The 19,995-nt window shown below is 40.0% G+C and overlaps 1 protein-coding gene and 1 long non-coding RNA gene across 5 annotated transcripts in view; both read left to right on the top strand.

Annotated features, from left to right (window-relative positions):
- DISP1 (dispatched RND transporter family member 1) overlaps window positions 1-4,029 on the top strand; it is a 67,025-nt gene extending 62,996 nt beyond the window's left edge. For all 4 annotated transcript variants that reach the window (XM_087883163.1, XM_034427887.3, XM_034427888.3 and 1 more), the window contains one exon: window positions 432-4,029. In XM_087883163.1, coding sequence (XP_087739289.1) covers window positions 432-4,025 — 3,594 coding nt within the window. In that variant the 3' untranslated portion in view covers window positions 4,026-4,029. The remainder of the gene's footprint in view (window positions 1-431) is intronic.
- A 5,233-nt stretch (window positions 4,030-9,262) lies between these two features.
- Window positions 9,263-18,126, top strand: LOC148116898 (uncharacterized). Its single transcript, XR_015731519.1, has 2 exons — window positions 9,263-9,338; window positions 16,647-18,126. It is a non-coding gene; the product is annotated as an uncharacterized LOC148116898 (long non-coding RNA).
- The last annotated feature ends 1,869 nt before the right edge of the window (window positions 18,127-19,995 follow it).

Below are 19,995 nucleotides of genomic sequence, written 5' to 3'. Positions count from 1 at the left end.
CAGATTTAATCCAAGCAAGAATAGGTGGCAGAGGTGTTTAGATCCAGTGACTTCCACCCTTCCACACTGGATGGGGTTTCACTTCCCCAGACAAAACTGGTATGCAGCTCTTCCTTGAAGATGGAGGAGCCATGGCCAAGAGGGCCTTTGCACAACTTCTTGTGTGCCAATTGCACCCATTCCTGGATTGTGATGCCCTGCTGATGATCGCTCATAACTTGATTATCTCCTGTTTGGAATATTGTAACAGACTCTACATGGGGCTGCCTTAAAAACAATTCAAAAACTACAGTTGATCTAGGGAATAACTAGTCTAGGGAACAAGTAGCAACAGGTAGTTATAAGCACATGATGGTATCTCCATGTAACACCACAACTAGTCATTTAACATTGGTATTCAGTTATAACTCTCAATTTTCTTCTTCCCACAGATACGATCCCATGCTCAGTTTGGGGATCTCTGCCAGAGGACCACTGCTGCTTCATGCTGTCCCAGCTGGACATTAGGCAATTATATTGCCATTTTAAATAACAGATCATCATGTCAAAAAATAGTGGAGAGAGATGTTTCTCATACTTTGAAGCTGCTCCGCACATGTGCCAAATATTATTATAATGGGACCCTGGGGCCAGATTGCTGGGATACGGCAGCCAGAAGGAAAGACCAGCTCAAGTGTACAAATGTGCCACGCAAATGTACCAAGTACAATGCTGTTTACCAGATACTTCACTATATACTGGACAAAGATTTTCTAAGCCCAAAGACCTTGGACCACGGCTTACCAGCTTTAAAATATAGTATGCTTTTTCTACCTACTGAAAAGGGAGACAGTATGATGAATATCTATTTAGATAATTTTGAGAACTGGAACTCATCTGATGGAATCACCATCATCACAGGGATTGAGTTTGGAATAAAGCACAGCTTATTCCAGGACTATCTATTAATGGATACTGTGTATCCTGCTATAGCCATAGTGATTGTTCTGTTAGTGATGTGCTTCTATACCAAGTCCTTGTTTATCACACTGATGACCATGTTTGCAATCATTAGCTCCTTAATTGTTTCTTACTTTCTCTATCGGGTTGTATTTAATTTTGAGTTTTTCCCCTTTATGAACCTTACTGCACTGATTATTCTTGTGGGTATTGGAGCCGATGATGCTTTTGTCTTGTGTGATGTGTGGAGCTACACAAAATTTGACAAGTCGCATGCTGCCACTTCGGAAACCATGAGCATCACTTTGCAACATGCGGCTCTTTCCATGTTTGTTACTAGTTTTACTACTGCTGCTGCCTTCTATGCTAATTATGTCAGCAATATTACAGCAATCAGGTGTTTTGGTGTTTATGCTGGCACTGCCATTTTAGTGAATTATATCCTAATGGTGACATGGTTGCCCGCAGTTGTGGTCTTACACGAACGGTATCTCCTCAATATTTTTACTTGCTTTGTAAAGCCACAGTCAAGAGTATACAATAGCAAAAGCTGCTGGACAGTGCTGGGCCAAGTGGTCCGTAAAGTATTTTTTGCAATCTCAGAAGCATCTAGGATATTTTTTGAAAAAGTGTTGCCATGCATTGTGATCAGATTTCGATATATTTGGTTGGTCTGGTTCCTAGCCTTAACACTTGGGGGAGCATATATTGTGTGTATAAATCCAAAGATGAAGCTACCCTCTTTGGAACTAGCCGAGTTTCAAGTGTTCCGGTCTTCCCATCCTTTTGAGCGCTATGATGCTGAGTTCAAGAAGCTTTTCATGTTTGAACGGGTCCATCATGGAGAGGAGCTTCACATGCCCATCACTATTATCTGGGGGGTCTCTCCTGAGGATAACGGGGATCCCTTAAATCCTAAAAGCAAAGGCAAGCTGAAGCTGGACAGTACTTTCAATATTGCAAGCCCAGATTCACAGCTCTGGATTTTAAAGTTTTGTCAGAAACTGAGGAATCAGACATTTTATTACCAAACAGAAGAGCAAGATTTCACGAGCTGCTTTATTGAGACATTTAAGCAGTGGATGGAAAATCAGGACTGTGATGAGCCAGCTCTTTATCCCTGTTGTAGCCACTGGAGCTTCCCCTACAAGCAGGAGGTCTTTGAGTTATGCATCAAGAGGGCCATCATGGAACTTGAAAGAAGCACAGGCTACCATTTAGATAGCAAAACTCCTGGCCCTCGCTTTGATATAAATGATACCATCAGAGCAGTGGTACTAGAGTTCCAAAGCACCTACCTTTTCACCTTGGCATATGAGAAGATGCACACGTTCTATCAAGAGGTGGACACCTGGATTTCAGAGGAGCTCGTTTCTGCTCCGGAAGGTTTAAGTGGTGGCTGGTTTGTGAGTAATCTAGAGTTTTATGATCTCCAAGATAGTCTCTCTGATGGTACTTTAATTGCCATGGGTCTTTCTGTCACTGTTGCATTCAGTGTAATGCTGCTTACCACATGGAATATAATAATAAGTCTCTATGCAATAGTCTCAATAGCAGGAACTATTTTTGTCACAGTTGGATCCCTGGTTCTGCTGGGTTGGGAGCTAAATGTCTTGGAGTCTGTTACCATTTCTGTGGCAGTTGGCTTATCTGTGGACTTTGCTGTCCATTATGGCGTTGCTTACCGCTTGGCTCCAGATCCCGATCGAGAAGGGAAAGTCATATTTTCTCTAAGCCGCATGGGCTCAGCAATCGCTATGGCTGCATTGACTACATTTGTAGCTGGAGCAATGATGATGCCTTCTACGGTTTTAGCCTATACACAGCTTGGCACCTTTATGATGCTCATAATGTGCATTAGTTGGGCATTTGCAACCTTCTTTTTCCAGTGTATGTGCCGCTGTCTGGGACCCCAAGGAACATTTGGCCGGATTCCTCTGCCCAAAAGACTACGCTGTGGTGCTTTCTCCCAGGCATTGTCAGGAGGCCAAGGAGATGGAGAACAAAATAAAAAACAGCCTGCCAATAAATATCAGAAAGCAGATCTAGAAGAAGAACATGAACACTATGAGTTACAGCCATTAGCAGGCCGCACCAACAATGAAACTGCAGTAGAGAAGAGAACCTGTGAAGAAATGCACATTTGCCCTGAGCTCTTCAATGGCAGGCTGTCAAACCCACATGCTCATCACTCAACATACAACACAGAACTGAATGTAAACACTAAGCATGAATCAGGTTCAGCAATGTCATCTTTGGCTGAGCAGGATCCCTCTTGCCATTTGTTGAGTCAAAACGAACAATGTCATTGTCTAGAGTCACAGCAGCATACAGGCATGAAATGCTCTCATTTGCATCAACATAGAAATGAAACATTATGCTATTGCTGCTCTCATTCATCTGGGAACATACAAGTCCAGAACTCCCTAGTTCCCATCAGTGCCTTGCTTCATTCTTCTGATGGTTATGTGAATACTGTCCAGCATGTTCTCCACTGTGGTTGTCTACAGGGCAGGTTCCAAAGACCCTTGCTTCAAAATTCTCTTCCCCCAAATGTTTTTCTCCACTCAGTGCCTCATTTTCAGTCCCACAGTCCTCCAGACACTGAAGAGAGCTCAGCAATTCTTCCAAATGAAATAGGTTCATCCTCCTCTCTCTGCAAGAGTTCTGGATTGCTTACAAAACCTCTCTCTGAAACAGAACAAAGATTGTCTAACAATCAAATAGGGCTGTGTAGTAACTACAGATCCAAAGGAGATAAAACTATCACTGAAGTGAATGGGAAGGAAAATAAAACTTCTGCATCTAAGCCAAACAAGCAAGCTCAAATGGAGGGTGTCCAGGGTTTGCCCCAAACTGCTCCAGGGATAGAAGCAAAGAATCAAAATGAGCAGAAGCATTTAGGAAATATTACAGTAGTGGCTGACCCTGAGTCTTGCTCTGAAAATTTAGAGTATTGTAGCCGAACCATAACAAGAAAGTGCAATTCTGTTGAATGTCATGTGCCAAACACTGAAGCCCATGTGCCTACTCTATTAGCGCACCCTGAACTTTCCAGTGAAAACTTGCTAATAAAAACACTTTAATAAATCCTAGCTTTGAATTTTTTTGTTCCTGTTTAAAAATATTGAACATTATTCCAAAGTTTGAAGTAGATTAGACTTTTCATTTTCGAAGGTCAGCTCATGATTAATCCAGATTGTGTAGATACCCAAAGCATGTGAGCATGGGATAGCCTTTCAAACGCCCTTTTCTGAAACTTCTGGCAATAAGAAGATGAAGATGATACTGGATCAGGGGTCTGCAACCTTAAGCACCCAAAGAGCCATTTGGACCCATTTCCCACAGAAAAGAAAAGACCGGGAGCCACAAAACCAGGGTGGGTGTGGCTAACTCAATGTCACTCACTTCCACCAGTCACATGACCCCTCCCTAGCCACACCTACCCAGCCGGTCATTAGGGCAGAGAACCAGTTGTTAAAAAACACCGGGAACCACAAAACCCTTTTGACATATCTCTCCTCTCCCTCCCTGCTCTCTCTCTTTCTTTCTATGTCTCTCTCTCTCTCTGTCTCTGCCCTGGCCACTTCTCCATGCCCCCGTGGTCACCCTTACCTTCTCAGGCCAGGAGGGGAGGGGAGGGCCCAGCCAGTGGTGGGATTTATTTATTTATTTATTTATTTATTGGTTCGATTTATATGCCGCCCTTCTTCGGGGACTCGGGGCGGCTTACAATGCGTTAAGCAATAGCCTTCATACTTTTGTATATACCTGCTTAGTAGGGCCCCCAAGCGGTGTTCTTTTTTATACAAAGTCAGCTTATTGCCCCCACAATCCGGCTCCTCATTTTACCTACCTCGAAAGGATGGAAGGCTGAGTCAACCTTGAGCCTGGTGAGATTTGAACTTGCAATAATTGCAGGCAGCTGGTGTTACTTAACAGCACTTTAGTCTGCTGCATCACCCGACGGAGCCACAGCAGAGGGCCCAAAGAGCCGCATGTGGCTCCGGAGCCACAGGTTGCCGACCCCTGTACTAGATTCATCAGCATGCTCCTCTGTTCATACCCACAAGAGAGGCAAAAGGCAGGACATACCTGGTAAGTTCTCTAGCAAGGGCACTTCATGAGGCGAATGAGAAAGGGGAAGCAATGCCATTCTATATCTTACCAATTCCATCCACTGTATGGAATGGCAATCTGCTCAACATTGTAAGGTGAAAAGTCTGTCACTGAGTGGATAAAAACATTTACGTGGCATATAATTTAGATATTCCACTCAGAATCAAATCAATTGCGGGCTGGGGTAAGGAAGGAAAAATTGCCTTTAAATAAAGAAAAAGAATAATAGCCAGATTGTGAATCCACCAGGTTTTTCCAGATAACAGATTTTCCACAACTGCCCAGGAATGCCTGCAAGAATAGGCCTAAATGAATGTAATCCATCCCCCATGGACTTGGTGTTAAGAACCATTGTCAGCAGACATGTTCTCTGTGACTAGTAGCTTTGCCACATGGAGAGGTGGCAAAAAAACCATTATTGGTTAGTTATAAGGCCTTGTGAACCCATCACTAGAACTCCTATGCTCCGGTCTCCCAGATCTATCTTCTGGGGGGGTATATTGGGAGGGTATCTTCCCAATATACCTATCCCACAGGAAATTTCTAAGGCCAGGGCTGCCACCAGGGACTTAGCACTACCTTCAGAAACATTTAACCACCTCCAGAATTCCATGCTCATTGGAGAATTTTGGATGATGGGAAGCCTGTGATGGAGATGTTGGTCACTGAATATAACTAGGACATGAAAGCAATTCCATAGTTCAAGCATGCTGCAGAGTATTATTTGCTTATACTGGTATAAGCTAATGTGGTCAGCCTTCATCTAAAACACACACACAAACACAAACACACACACACAGAGTATTCCTATAGATGAATTTATAAGGATAAAATTCTATGCATGCAGGGTTTTTAGCTCTGCTTGGACCTAACACTGGGGAGCAACAAACTTCTCTTGGCTTACCTTTACTATGAGAGTCCTAAGAAAAGCTTCTCTACAAAGTCTATCTACACTTTACTGATATCCATTATGGGACCTCCAGCTAGTGCAGTACTCCAGTCCTAACACATACCCCTTTCTAGACTTTGAATGAATCATCCATTTAGCCCCCAACATCATCATTCTATACCTAGACTTAATATTTATGCCCAAGGTGAATCCAGTTTTTCAATAAGTTCAGAAGTTCCTTCTGCTTCAGTGCCAAAACCCAAGTAGAGAAAGATCAGTGACCCAGCAAAAACTATCTGAGAACAGAGGAGCTCTTGAGTTTCAGATGCTTTCCTAAAATTTATAAGCTTAATTCTTATCCTCAATTGACCCATTTTTTGGCAAGAAGGATGTCCAATTAGTGCCCAATGACAAGGGCGCTCTAGATGTAAGAACTCATTCTAAAAGATAGCATTCATTTTTCTCACTGTAGAATATGCTGGCACCACTTAGGAAGATGGTATATTGGACTTGGAACTTGGAAGATCCATTCTCTATAGCAGAGCAAGGCATCCAGCCCACCCAAATAGTGGCAGAAAAGTGGAAAATAGGTACTAGACAATATATCAATATCTGGCCAGTTTTGGGGAGATTCTCATATTTTTCTTTTGTTTCTACCTTTATTGAAAATACTTTTGAATTCTTTTTCTGGCTTGTGGTTCTGAATGTGGGAAAGGAACTGATCCCTGTCATTGGTCTTAGATACAAAACTGTGATGTAATGTATATTTATAAAATTAAATTACCCTGGTCCTTGGCTACCAAACAAAGACAGGAATGTGTTTCTTTCTTTCAAACTTAGGAATTAACATTGCAGTTGAAATCTTAAGAATCTCTGCCAGAATGTTTCTTTAATGTACCCTGAAATGTATTGCAAAACTAAAAGACATTTAGTTCCATAAATCAACACATCAGAAATACAAACTGTTTACTCAAAAGTAAATATGCAGCTTATCCTAAAAACAATACTGCCCCCCTTTTTTATTCTATTTTTCCATTCCAAAATAAAGTAGGCAGGTAATAGCACCTACCAATGTTATTTGGAATAGAAAGAAGGTGAATGTTCTGCCAAATTATAATGGTCAGTTCTCTAGTATTTGAAGTTGGGCTTCCCCTTGCTCTAGTGAATGGTTGTCCAACCTTTTGACTTGCCTGGGTCGCATTAAGTGAAAAGGAATTGTATTGGGCTGCATATAAAATATATAATATAGTTCATGTATATGAATAAAGTTCCTTTATTTTTAAATAGTTTTTACAATCTTGTGGAGCTCCATTACTAGCTGTCCAGGGCTGCATGCAGCCCATGAGCTGTGATACACCTTCTCTAGTGCTTTGCACTTTCTTTTATAACCTTTGAAATAAGAAATGTTATAATCAGGACTTGCGTAAATAAATAGGACTTTAATATTCTGCCAGCAATTTAATATCCTGAAATGGATCCTGACTAAACACATGAACAAAAAACAGAGCAGAGAAAATACTAGACACATTCTCTTTGAGTACTCTATTTTTATTATTAATATGTCTCATTTCAAAATGTCCTGCAAGCAAAAGAAAAGAATGAGGCTATTAAAACAAACTGGATGCAAATTCATGATGACTAATGAAATGTACATTTGACTGTCTTCGTAATGTCTGTTCTAAGAAAAAACCTATTTCAAGGGGCGATGGGTGATTGGAGAGATAATAATAAGAGAAATTTCCATGTAAACTGCCTTGAGATGATTATCATAATGCTGCACGCTTTGTTTTATAGCATGCCAGCTTCTAATTGATTAATATTTAATTATATGAATCTAAATATATTAAAGTCGCATAGAGTAAGGAGAAAGAAAAGTACAGATAAGATATACAAAGGCATATTAGCTCCCATAAGGCTCTGTTCCTCTAAGTATTTGGGAACAGAACAGAGAGACCTGGTATGGCTGCTTTCTCTTATAATTCTCAGATAAGCCATAGCATGGCAACAGCATCTGTATTGATATTTCTGGGATCAATTTTTTAAGAAGATGAAGAATGGTGCATTGGCTCCAAATGATCGGTTATCTAGTTATATTACAGTCTTGTCAAATGTAATATATCCTGATCTGTTGGCTGGCTAAGAATCCTGGGAAGTGCAGATTTTAGCAAAGGCTGGATAATATGAATAGTAGAATACTATTATACTCATGACTGGACTTCTGTTTGGCCATTGTGGAAACCAAATGATGGGCTTTTGGTCTGAATGGTTGAGCTCTTCTTATTTTTATATATCTTTTATGCAAGAGATAGAACATACTTTTCTAATCTGATTGCTTCCTGATAGTTGGATATCAGTTCCCTAATTCCAAGAAAGCAAAGTCCATCAGCCATACTGGATTGGGAAGACACCAGGTCAAATAAGGCTAACCTGGAAAATTTGGAGATCAAGTCTCCATCTTACAGGAGTCTCTTTATCATCCTGACGAGCCACAAATAAACTCATTCTAAAATTAGCTGTTATTCAGTTTAAGACCATTGAAATTAAAATGAAGGGAGATATAGCCAAATGTTTGCTTACTTTCTTGTCTTTCCTGTGTTCTCCATCCCTAACAGAGGGATTAGCTCATGATTGAACATCTGGCATGAACTCCAGCTTGCATTTGATTAAATTAGAATGAGGATGTTCCCTTGAAGAATATTTGGAGTACAGCATATTCTGCCAGATGTTAAATGGGGCAGCCTGCCCAAGAAAAATATCTCTGTAATTTCATATATAGTACAACCAGGTAGATGTTTCCTTTAAGATTTTTTTAAAATATCTAAAATGTTTTACTGTAGGAAACATTTACTTACTAATTTGCTTGCTTATATATAAGAAAAATATATTACAGGATTGAATGGGCTGTTTCTGTGTCCCTTCCTCTTGAACCTTAAATGTAGTTGTCATAAATAATAAAAACAGAGGTAGGTTTTAGAATTCTAAAATTCTAAGAAGGGTGCTTTTGTTTAAAATTGAAAGGAAGAGGACACATTCATATGCTGCTTTTTCTAAATCCACCATTATAGAAACAACAGACCATTAAATTTGCAATATACATTTTTAATAACAAGAACCTTTGAAACTATGCAATGAGCAGCTTCCATCTGTACAGCAGATTGGATGGAGGGGGTGGGGGAGAGATTGAACAGCCAGTCTTGACAAATGCTATTTGAAACAGCCTAATGCTTCGACATATACAAATATATTGTAGGTTAAGGGTCAAGGGTCATAACTGCTGATTCTTCGAGTCATGTGGAACAGGCATTTTGCTACCTTGCTCAGAATAGAAATCCAAATTAAAGCATCTCAGATAGATGGCTATTTAGCCTCCAATGGCATACATCTAGCAAAGGTGAGCCTATCACCTCTCTGGGTAATTAATTCCACTGAGCAACTGCTCTTCCTACTAGTGAAGGGGGAAATTCCCCATGGGTCAGTCTGTACATGGAGGCCACACGATTCCGCCAAGTTCACTTGATTTTTTTCAATAATTTTTTCAATCATTCAATTGGAACGTCTTCTTGTAACTTTTAGAAATTAACTGGTTAATCATTTAATTGTATTTATATCTCACCTGTTCTCAGATAATCATGTGAGATACAGATAGTCCTCAACATACAACAGTTCATTTAGTGACTATTCAAAGTTACAACAACACTGAAAAAAGTGACTTTTGACCATTTTTACATTTACAACCATTGCAGCATCCCCATGGACATGTGATCAAAATTCAGATGCTTGGCAACTGACTCATATTTATGACGGTTGCAGTGTTCCAAGAGCCTTGGTAGTACAGGGGTTTAAGGCACCCTGTTATTAAGCTGGTTATTAAGACTAGTTGCCTGCAATTACTGCAGGGTTCGAATCTCGCCAAGGCTCAAGGTTGACTCAGCCTTCCATCCTTTCTAAGGTAGGTAAATTGAGGACCCAGTTGTGGGGGCAATAAGCTGACTTTGTATAAAAATATACAAAAGGATGAAGGCTATTGCTTAACGCATTGTAAGCCGCCCTGAGTCTTCGGAGAAGGGCGGCATATAAATCAAATTTAAAAAAAAAAAATGATCACCTTTTGTGACATGAGAAGCAAAGTCAATGGGGAAGTCAGATTAATTTAATAACCATGTTATTAACTTAACAACTGCAGTGATTCACATAAGAACTGTGGCAAGAAAAGTCATAAAATGGAGCAGATTTCACTTAACAAATGTTTTGCTTAGCAACAGAAATTTTGGGCTCAGTTGTGGTCATAAATTGAGGATTACCTGTACTGTAATTTGGGATTAAAGAGTGATTGGCCCAAAGTCACCTAGTGGCTGTGCAGTTGAGTGGAACTTGGGTCTCTCCAATTTAAATTCCTAGTTTCTCATTTCTAGCCTCCTTAAAAGGAATTTGTATTCTAAATTTTGTATACTAAAGAGGTAAAGCATACATAAGTCATGTAGGGCTTTTTTCTCAATATCCTCTTGTATAGTTTTGTGTCTGAATCCTTGAATCCTTTCCGTTCCTTTCCCACATGGACTGTTCATACTATTGCAATCACTTGGTATTTATTAAATATGGATGGTAAAATAGGTAGATTTCTCCTCCACTAAATGGTTTGTTGTTGTTCTTTTTCTTTCTCTCCTCTGAACAAAAGGAAAATCTTGCATTAAAAATACAGGTGGGAGGGGCAAATAATTACTTATACATAATTACTTATACTATAGAAATAGTATAAGAAATAGTATAAGAATAGTATAAGAAATAGTATCAGAAATAGCTATGTAAGCACACAGAATCTGCTATGAAAGCTTGAAGGGGAAAAATAAGCTGAATATTGGAACTTCTGAAAATTAGCAGCCAAGATTTGAGAAAGTTCAGTCATTCAGTCAGTCGTTCAAGTGTATCTTCCCAGAAGGTAAAATATCCTAATTAAGATAACTCTCCAGTTTCCCTCTACTGCTCTCATTTGCCAAGGAAAAGTGAAATATGGGTGGGTTGGTCCCTTAAGCAAGAATCGGAGACAGCTTCGTGGGTGACCCAAAGAGCTTGTTTCTACAGCCTTCCATTCTTAGGTAATCATAAGCAAAATGAGCTTTGCCCCAGAGTCAAGCACTAGTCAAAAATGCTAATGAAGTATAATACATATTTAAAAGCTAAATTCTCTCTTTACAGTTGATTAAATGCTGGATGCATTTAATCAACTGTAAAGAGAGAATTTAGCTTTTCTCAACCTGATGCCCTCCAGATGCATTGACTTGCCCCATATTTCAAAGGCTGTTGAAAGAGTATGAATTCCAGGCAGCCTAGATAAGAGGAGTTATCTCAGTTTCAGCCCATTCTTTGCAAGGGCTGGGATGGGGTGGAGGAGCTGCAGGGCCAACTCTTACATGTAGTGCAAATGAAAAATATAACATGCTAAAAAGGTAGGTAATCTGCTTTCAGATGTGGCACATTGGAATTTTGTGGGCATGTGAGTGAATGACTTCCATTGTGAGCATGATCAATCACAAAATATCCTCAGGCAAAAAGTGATCAAGCAATCCAGGAGAATTTTGACCATTACATTAGAATCTTTGTGGAGGTCTCAATGTACTGTTGCAAATAAACAGGATAGTAGAAAATGATGCCAGATTGATTGATTGATTGATTGATTATAATCTCATGAATTAAATGTGACAGATAGATGATAGGACAGAGGTGGTATTCAGTCGGTTCAGACCAGTTTGGGCGAATCCATAGCGGAAATCACAGGTGGGCCCACCCACCCACTCTGTATCTATGCCATCCTATTTAGGCAGGCACGTTTTTGAGGCTGGGTTCCTGCATGGAAGGTGCAAGAGAGAGCTAAGCGCATGTGCGGAAGGCCGTGTGCATGCGTGGAAGGCACACGTGTGCGTGGCGAACCAGTGGTAACAAAATGTGAAACCCATTGCTGATGGTGGAGATCTTTGGGAGCAAATTGTTGCCTATAAGGACAACAACAGACCTGCAACAGATATCCCACCCACCCACCCCCCGCCAAAAAGTTGAAAAGTATATTTTAAAAGTTTGAGATAATATGTCATGATCCCTAAGAAGTATGATCTTGATAAGCCTCTCTGAGTAAATCATCTGTAGAAGACCTGTTTAAAATTCTTTATAGTAGATGCACTGCAGATGACCTGCACTCTGTCAGAATGAATACAGTAGAGTGTCAGCCCCAGCCCTGCGATGGTACTTGGGGCTGCCATTCATGTGGGGATTGTCATTCTGCTGCTGCACTCTTTCGCCGACGACCCTTCCTGTGTGCCTGCTCTCCTGGCCCATCAGCCTCTCAGGCATGCTTCTTGCTTCGACTTCCCAGACTCATGCTAGATGACATCAGGGTCATGCACTGAAGCAGTTTATCAACCTTATCACTTTAAGGAAAGACGGAGCAGCCAGAACAACTGAAGTGGCTTGTGATGGATTGGGGAGGGAAGGGATACAGGTTAATTGGATAATTGAGTGATTGCACTGGGGTGGAGCTGTATGCTGATTAAAAGATGATTGGGAGCACGGAGCATCAGCTCCAACAAAGATTCCTTTCTGTAACACTTTAAGGTGGTCATTGTACCGATATCAGGGTGAACAAACTTGGTTACTTCTTTTGCGTACTGAGGTTTACTTTTCCGGTCTTTATGGAACCTGACATAGAGCAAATTGTGGAAGTAATGTCTATCACAGAAAATACACAATGTTGTGAAAAATCAGTTTCATAAACAAGGCTTGAAACCAATGGTGAAATCCAATTTTTTTTACTACCGGTTCTACGGGCGTGCCTTGGTAGGCGTGGTGTGGCTTGGTGGGCGTGGCTTGGTGGGAGTGGCAGGGGAAGGATATTGCAAAATCTCCATCCCCCCCCACTCCAGGGGGAAGGATATTGCAAAATCTCCATTCCCACCCCACTCTGGGGCCAGCCAGAGGTGGTATTTGCCAGTTCTCCAAATTACTCAAAATTTCCGCTACCGGTTCTCTGAACTGCTCAAAATTTCCACTACTGGTTCTCCAGAACCTGTCAGAATCTGCTGGATTTCACCCCTGCTTGAAACCTTATCTGTGCTTCCTTTTATCCTCCTCCCCCCCCCTTTGAAACTAATCTTTTTTTTGTTTGTTTTAAATTTGCCCCTGAATTTATGTATTTAACAGCCCTGTATTCTTACATTCCCATCTTCTGCATTTCACCCTCTTCTTTTGGTCATCTTTAGAAGAAAAGGACAGATTCACTGGCGTTTTAAATTCATAGAAATCTTCTGCAAGGGATGGCGATGGTAAGTGAGGTCCATGGTTAGTACTAATTGAGAGACAGGATATCCTGAACTCTCAGTCACTTTTGAATCACTTGAAGGTGAAAGGCCATTCAGAGGCTAGTAAGGAAGTCAGTATTCAGGTCAGGAGTACAGCGAGCTATATTTGAACTGACCTCCTTCCCTTTGTGTATACTGCTAAGTCAGGCTAATAAACATATCTGTAGAGATCATGTGTGTTCTTATGTCATTTTTCTCCCAGTGCATGTATTTTCTTAGCAAGTTTGTTGCACTAGTCATTACTATTAGCACTTGGCACTAGCATTTGGAAAATCCCTTATTTGCCTTATTTGCCAATGTGTCCCCAGTTGCAACAATGGTTTGGATTTTGCATTTAATTCAGCCCCCATGCCATCTCCCATGCAGTTCTGCAGCACTGTTACTTCTTTGAGTGAGAAATAGTTTATAGAAAAGCTCCATTTCTCTGTATCAAAAGACTTCTATTCTTCAGATAGAGTATTTTAAACTACAATCTTATCATACTCAAGAAATGAGTAGAGACCGGGCAAAACATTTGAATCTAGAGCTCTGGAGGTTGCCTGACTGACTCTATTTTGTTCATTTAACAAAATAGTTGGATCCGATCTGGAACCTGAATTTGAAAAGTGATTGCCAAAGATGGAATTGCTGTTTCTCATAAGGTACAATGGGAAAATGTATTCCACCCATTTTCCATCAGAATGGGCTTTCCACAATTTCAGTATATTTTTTCTAGACTATCTGAAGTACTTGTTCTATTCTGATTAAGATTTTGATTAACAGACTAATTGCCATTTCCTGTACTTTTGAAGAGGAAGGTATATTATTTCATTGACCTAAAAGAATCAATCAATCAGAATAGACCAGGAAGGGACCTTGGAGGTCTTCTAGTCCAAACCCCTGCTCAAGCAGGAGACCCTATGCCATTTCAGACCAGTGACTGTCCAGTTTCTTCTTAAAAACCTCCAGTGATGAAGCACCCACAACGTCTGAAGGCAAGGTGTTCCAAATCTTAAATCGCTTTTGGTTGTATATAGGTGGAAGATACTCTTGCTTTTACTGAATTATTTTTACAGTGCAAGTGGGACTACACTGTACCTCCATAGAATCCATCTGATAATTGTCTGTCTGATTGTCTAGTTACAATCACAACACCACAAGTCTCTGTGTCCCTTGCAGTTTGTTCTCTTAAATGAGACCAATTAACTTTTCTCATAAAGGGGAGGCAGTGATTCACACATCCCTGGCTAGCATTTTGCAAACTGAGTGATATATTTTTCTTTCTCCATAGGCGTTTGCAATTTCTGTGAAATTCTTTCAAGTCTATGCAATATTAATTACCCATGAAATATCAGTTGTTATTTTTTTGAGACATGCCTAAAGATTCATTTCAATATTCTCTTTCAGGGCAGCAGATCACGCTACATGTTGAAAATGACAAAGAATGCAGCTCTAATCACAAAGCAGTGGTGTTTTCCCCCTCCTCTTTTTTCCTTCAGGGGAATTTCAAGCTTCAATCTAAGGGATCTTGCAGGAGTTTCTTTTCCTGACATTGCTCTAATTCTTTGTCCTCAGGATTGCTAGATCCATCAGAGCAGCAAGTAGTGTCTGCACTCCAAATCTCTTAAGGATTCTTTTTTCATCACTGAACTCCATCGCCCATGAGGCAGCTTTTGGCACCTTACTTTCTGCTCACTTGCTGGCAGTTGTTCTTGTCCATCATGGCACCTTCCTGGTTTGCATTCCAAAACGCTCACATACTGCACTGGCCCTAAAGTGCTTGGCGAAAGGGGGGAGGGCTTGCAAAGGCTGTGCTTCTGACAGCCTTCCTGTTGAATGCAGTTCTTTGTCCTGTGCTGTAAACTTTACCGAGCTTGCACACATCTTTGTGGACATCAGTTGGCTCACACAATACTTCTGGGGAGCCTGTGCCATCTCAGAGAAATATGTAGCTTTCATTAGTCATTGCTTCTAATGAACAAGATTCTTTTTCTCCCAAGGTTAACAAAGAGAGCTGATGTGTGCACCAGCTGGATCTTGCAGTTCTCACACTTCTTCCAGTTTCATAATTATAATTTGGGATTAAGAGATCTACCACAGACTCATGTTACCCATGCTCTTCTCAGCTCCTTTGTGCAATTTGCATTTGCTGTTTATAAACTACTCTTCTTTGAAAATTCAAGGAAGTTTATTCTAGTCTAAGAAAAGGATCTGGCCTTGTTATTGGCCTTATAGGTATTTGGTAGAAAACTTAAACTGATCCACAATGCTTGACTGGAGATTATTGGAGGGAGCAGCAAGCTTCTTCATTCCTTCACTGGCACAGTTGAGGAACAATACTATTTGAAAGTCCATATTTTCTCCTCCCACATGAACCGATCACTGAGTTCTTTAGGACAGGGTAATGCTTAGCTCTGCCACCATCACAGATAAATCCAATACATAAGAAAATACCTGCTTATATGGGACTACTTATGAAGAACATCTGGAAGCTGCAATTTATAAGTATATCTTGGTACACGCATGTTGCATCTCTGCCTTGTGAGCTGTTCTGGATCCTGGTATGCTTCTGAGTGCAGTTCAAGATGTGATCACCTATAACACAATTCACAGTATGGGACTAGGGCTATTTTAGGGAATGCATTACTCTAATAGTTTCTACCTATCCTATTAAGTCTGATAGAATGGACATGCTCCAGGTTCAGTTTTTCAAATCTGGCAAGACCATTAAAGCGGGCCCATTCTGTTGCAGCATCTACCCTCTGGAACACCATCTTCTTGACTTAGAGACCACAGGAGATATCTGGGCTGTAGACTAGACTGGGAAGTTTAAAAAAACCACCATAAAAATAGTCAATGGGAGGCTACTTTCATTTTGTAACCAAGAAATCTCTAGGAATGCATCCACCAGGAGCCCATACTGACAAGACTTTACTTGCCATAACAGAAAGCAGTGTTTGATTGATTTGGCTGATCTTAAAATAAATGAAGCAGGGTTTGATTTGGCTAGTAATTAGCTGGGAGGTTGCCAGGGTATTTATGCCTTGGCCAGTTGAGGATAATTAAGGGTGGCAACCTTTTTAAGGAAGGACCAGAACCTCCTAGAGAAACAGCGAATTCCATACCAGTGAATCTGGCAGGCACAGGCCTGCTGAAGAATATTTTATCAAGTCCTCTCCCCATATTTATTGTGGGGAGAGGACTTGATATATTTGCCTCTTCTTCATTTTGACTTTTAGAGCATTTGAGGGAAAGGAAAGGGAGATGAACACACACGCAACCCCTGTTAATGTACGAGGATCTAGCCCAAGAAATACTCAGGGTCAATGGTATGTTTCAATCATATTTATTTATCCAATCCTGCTCTCTTACAGGTGGAGCTGTGGAACTGAACAGCGCCTCGTATATGCCCTTTAAGTACCACGGAGGTGTGGCCAAAAGGTAAGGAGGAGTGGTGATGGAGGTGAGGGTATGGGTGTTAACCCCTGCAGTACCAAGCAGGTGGTGGCATGTGAGTTAGGCATTTATATGTGACAACCCCTTATGTCTTTCCTGTCAGTAACTGATGTTGCTTCTTCCCCAAAGCGAGATAGTGCTGTTTGAGGCCTCAGCATTTGTTGATTACTTTTCCCACCAGGAGTGTGGTAAATGGAGCTCTCACCTCTTCTCTCCCTTTTTTAAGGTTTGAAAAGCGCTTTTGAAGTCCTACCACTTCGACTCAGTTTGGCTATCCTGGTCTTAACATGGCAATCCTTTCTCTTGCCAATTAAAAGAATAGCTTCCTCACCTGCTCATGATTACTAATAAAAGATTGAAAAACATCTCACCTTAATTCCCAGAATTTAACAAGAATTTTGAAAAAGGCTACAAAAAATCTCAGGTGGTTAGAGATTCCTTTTTTGGGTAAGATCTTGAAGATTTGGGCCCTGGTATAATAATGGGTTAAAAATGGCTGTAATAATTTGTCAAATCAAAGGATTGTTTCCTTTTTCTAAAAAAATTGAGGCTAGCTTTGGGTGGACAGCTTATTGAGTGAGCTTATTTTCCTTTCTAGGTTTACCTCCCTATTTCTAACAATAAATACAAGCTATTTAATCTCTTTAACCTCAGATGGCATTGTTAGAGTTTATTGTGATTCTTGCTTCCTAAAGTGTAGATACTACTTTTCCTAATGCTTAGATGATCTTTCCCATTGATTCTATATAGGGTAATATAATTAAACTATGCCTCACACCATTTACTTCTTGTGCAACAATTTGTACAGTACATTAATCTTTAAAAGTGATGGGAGCTTCATGTAATACAAAAAGTGTTTTAATTAACTGGAAAAGTCCTTGAGGGAATGCAGTATTTTCTTCGGACTCTTTTTCCAATGTACTTTGTCAATCGCCTTTAACCAAATCTAAGGTCAATAGGTATTATGCCTTAAGGAGGTGACCATTTTTGGGTGTTGTAACCTGTCAAAAATAATTTGGCTGTGTTGCCTAATGTCAATGCAAAATTAAACTTCCTATTGAGCTTTGATGCCAAAATTGTGGTATGTGTGGTGCTACATTCTTTAAGGCTTCTTGACATGACTTTAGCATTCCCAGTGTCATTCTTATCCTAGATTCATACTTCCTAATAGGTTTGTAAAACTTTCCTGGAAAATTTACAGAAATTCTTTCAAGTCTTCTTTTGAGGTCAACTTCTTCAGTTTTATTGACTACTTTCTGTGGAATTCCAAGCTCTCCTACACTTGGTTCATTGCTTCAGGATCTCATATGCCAAGGATTTCTAGGATATTATTTCGTTAGCAAATCAATGTACTTTTGATTTTATTCTGCCTTCCAGAATAAAGTTAGTCAAGAGAAATATGTGTGATTAGCAATATGTGAGCTTTCCCTCTCTCTGGTCTTCCTCATAAGCTATCTAACTCGACATTCCTTAGGCAAGTTTGAGCTATAGCTCTTGTAGCATCAGCCTTGGATTTGGCCCCAGCAGAAGTGACCAAACCATTGTGAGTAGATTTTTTTTTCCAGTGCTTGTTTTTGCACTCACTACCTTCATAGTTGCAATATTAATTTTTTTAAAATCATTTTTTCTTAATAAGATGCTCCTGTAAGCCCTAGTGAGTCCCTTCAGCATACACCTTGAAGGATAACTTGTCTCCTTAAATTTGAAAGCAATTGCATACCTCCTTGTACAGTAAGGATCAGTGCTGACCTTAAATATTATGGCCTTTTGGCTCATTATTTAATTGGGCTTCAGAGAGCTGGTATAAAAGTAAGCAAGATTTTTTCCCTTCAGTCTTCTGGAATTCCCCCCTCCCCCATTATTATAATGCTTGCTTATTAATAAAAACAAAAACCCTTTCATCCCAGAGATACTTTATCTGTCCTGTGCAAAAGAGCCTTTCCCCTGGATGGACTGAGTACTCTGTTGTCCATGGTATTAGGAGGGAGACACAACAAGATTGCCTTACAAGATCATCTTTGCCCCAGTTCAAAGCAGGGAACTAAATCGGTCTCCCACATCAGACTGTAAAAGTGGACCATGGCTGGCGCCTTGACCTACTAATGCTTTGCTACTCAATCACTTACTAGGTTGGACAAGGTGAATGCAGTCTTTCTACTAGCAGATCAGGTGACTGAAATTTCAGGGGGAGTTTGCCAAATTCTGTTTGATTACAGTTACTGGAGGGAGGCTTGTTGTCTAGCTTTGAATCATTAATCAGTTAGCACATTTGCTGCTGGATTTCGGAGTAGTTTTTAATATCTTATTGCCTGACTAATTTTAATTTAATTATATTTTATCCTCTTTTTGGATTACTTTGCCTTTTTTAAATCTAGTGTATCTGTGAGGTTTTTTTCCCTAAGAATAAAAATATAAAATATAAATACACAAGTTGCCAAGCTAATCAAACAATATTATGTCTCAGCATGGTGCCACTCTCACTCTCTGCCTAGAGATTAATTGTGCATGTTTAACAAAGCTTGCTTCTAGCATTTTAGACATCAGCTGAAGGAATGACTTCTAAATCAAGCAGAATCTTGTTGTCTTCATGATCTTTGGAATCCTCTAAACTGATACAGGACAAGGACCTACAAAAGTGGTAGGGCTTCAGACAGTGTGCCTGCCATCTGGCAATTTTTGACTCCCCCCAACATCCTTCCTTTCCTTTCTGTATCCTGGAATATACATTTATGAGGGTTAGGCCTATTTTTACAACCTGTAATATCTAATTATTTTACAATGGTTTGTTATTATCCTATCACTAGTAAATAGAGTTGCTTCATCAAGGACAGTGGCACCTGACATTTTAAAATTGTACTTCCCAGGGTTTAAGAAATAACATAGCTGGTATACAAACTGACTCGGTTCAAATGAAGCTTAAACAAGATTTTATATGATGTTAAATGTATTTCATTTATATTCTGCTTGTAAACACATTTAGAAGAAACTGTATCTGGACTTAATAGATGGTTTTTGAAATTTGGGCAAGGACTAGTGTGTTTTCATTAAAATGCAGACTGTTTTGGCTCTACCACCACCCAAATGGCTTCAAATATACAGTCATTTGGTTATGGGAAATGAAGGAACTATTTTATGATCCCGAGGCTATAGCAGAAGCTATTTCTGTCCTGCTTCACTTGTGACAATAAGGACAAATGGGTCAAAATTTAAGGAATGTGTCTGAGAAAGGTCATTTCTGGGTCATGTAATTCTAAGTTAAAAACAAAA

This window comes from Pantherophis guttatus, chromosome 1 (genome assembly GCF_059756535.1).
Source record: "Pantherophis guttatus breed Tessera chromosome 1, ASM5975653v1, whole genome shotgun sequence".
Classification (NCBI taxonomy): Eukaryota; Metazoa; Chordata; class Lepidosauria; order Squamata; family Colubridae; genus Pantherophis; species Pantherophis guttatus.
The sequence above is the reverse complement of the archived record's forward strand: the minus strand, read 5'-3'. Positions and strand labels throughout refer to the sequence as shown.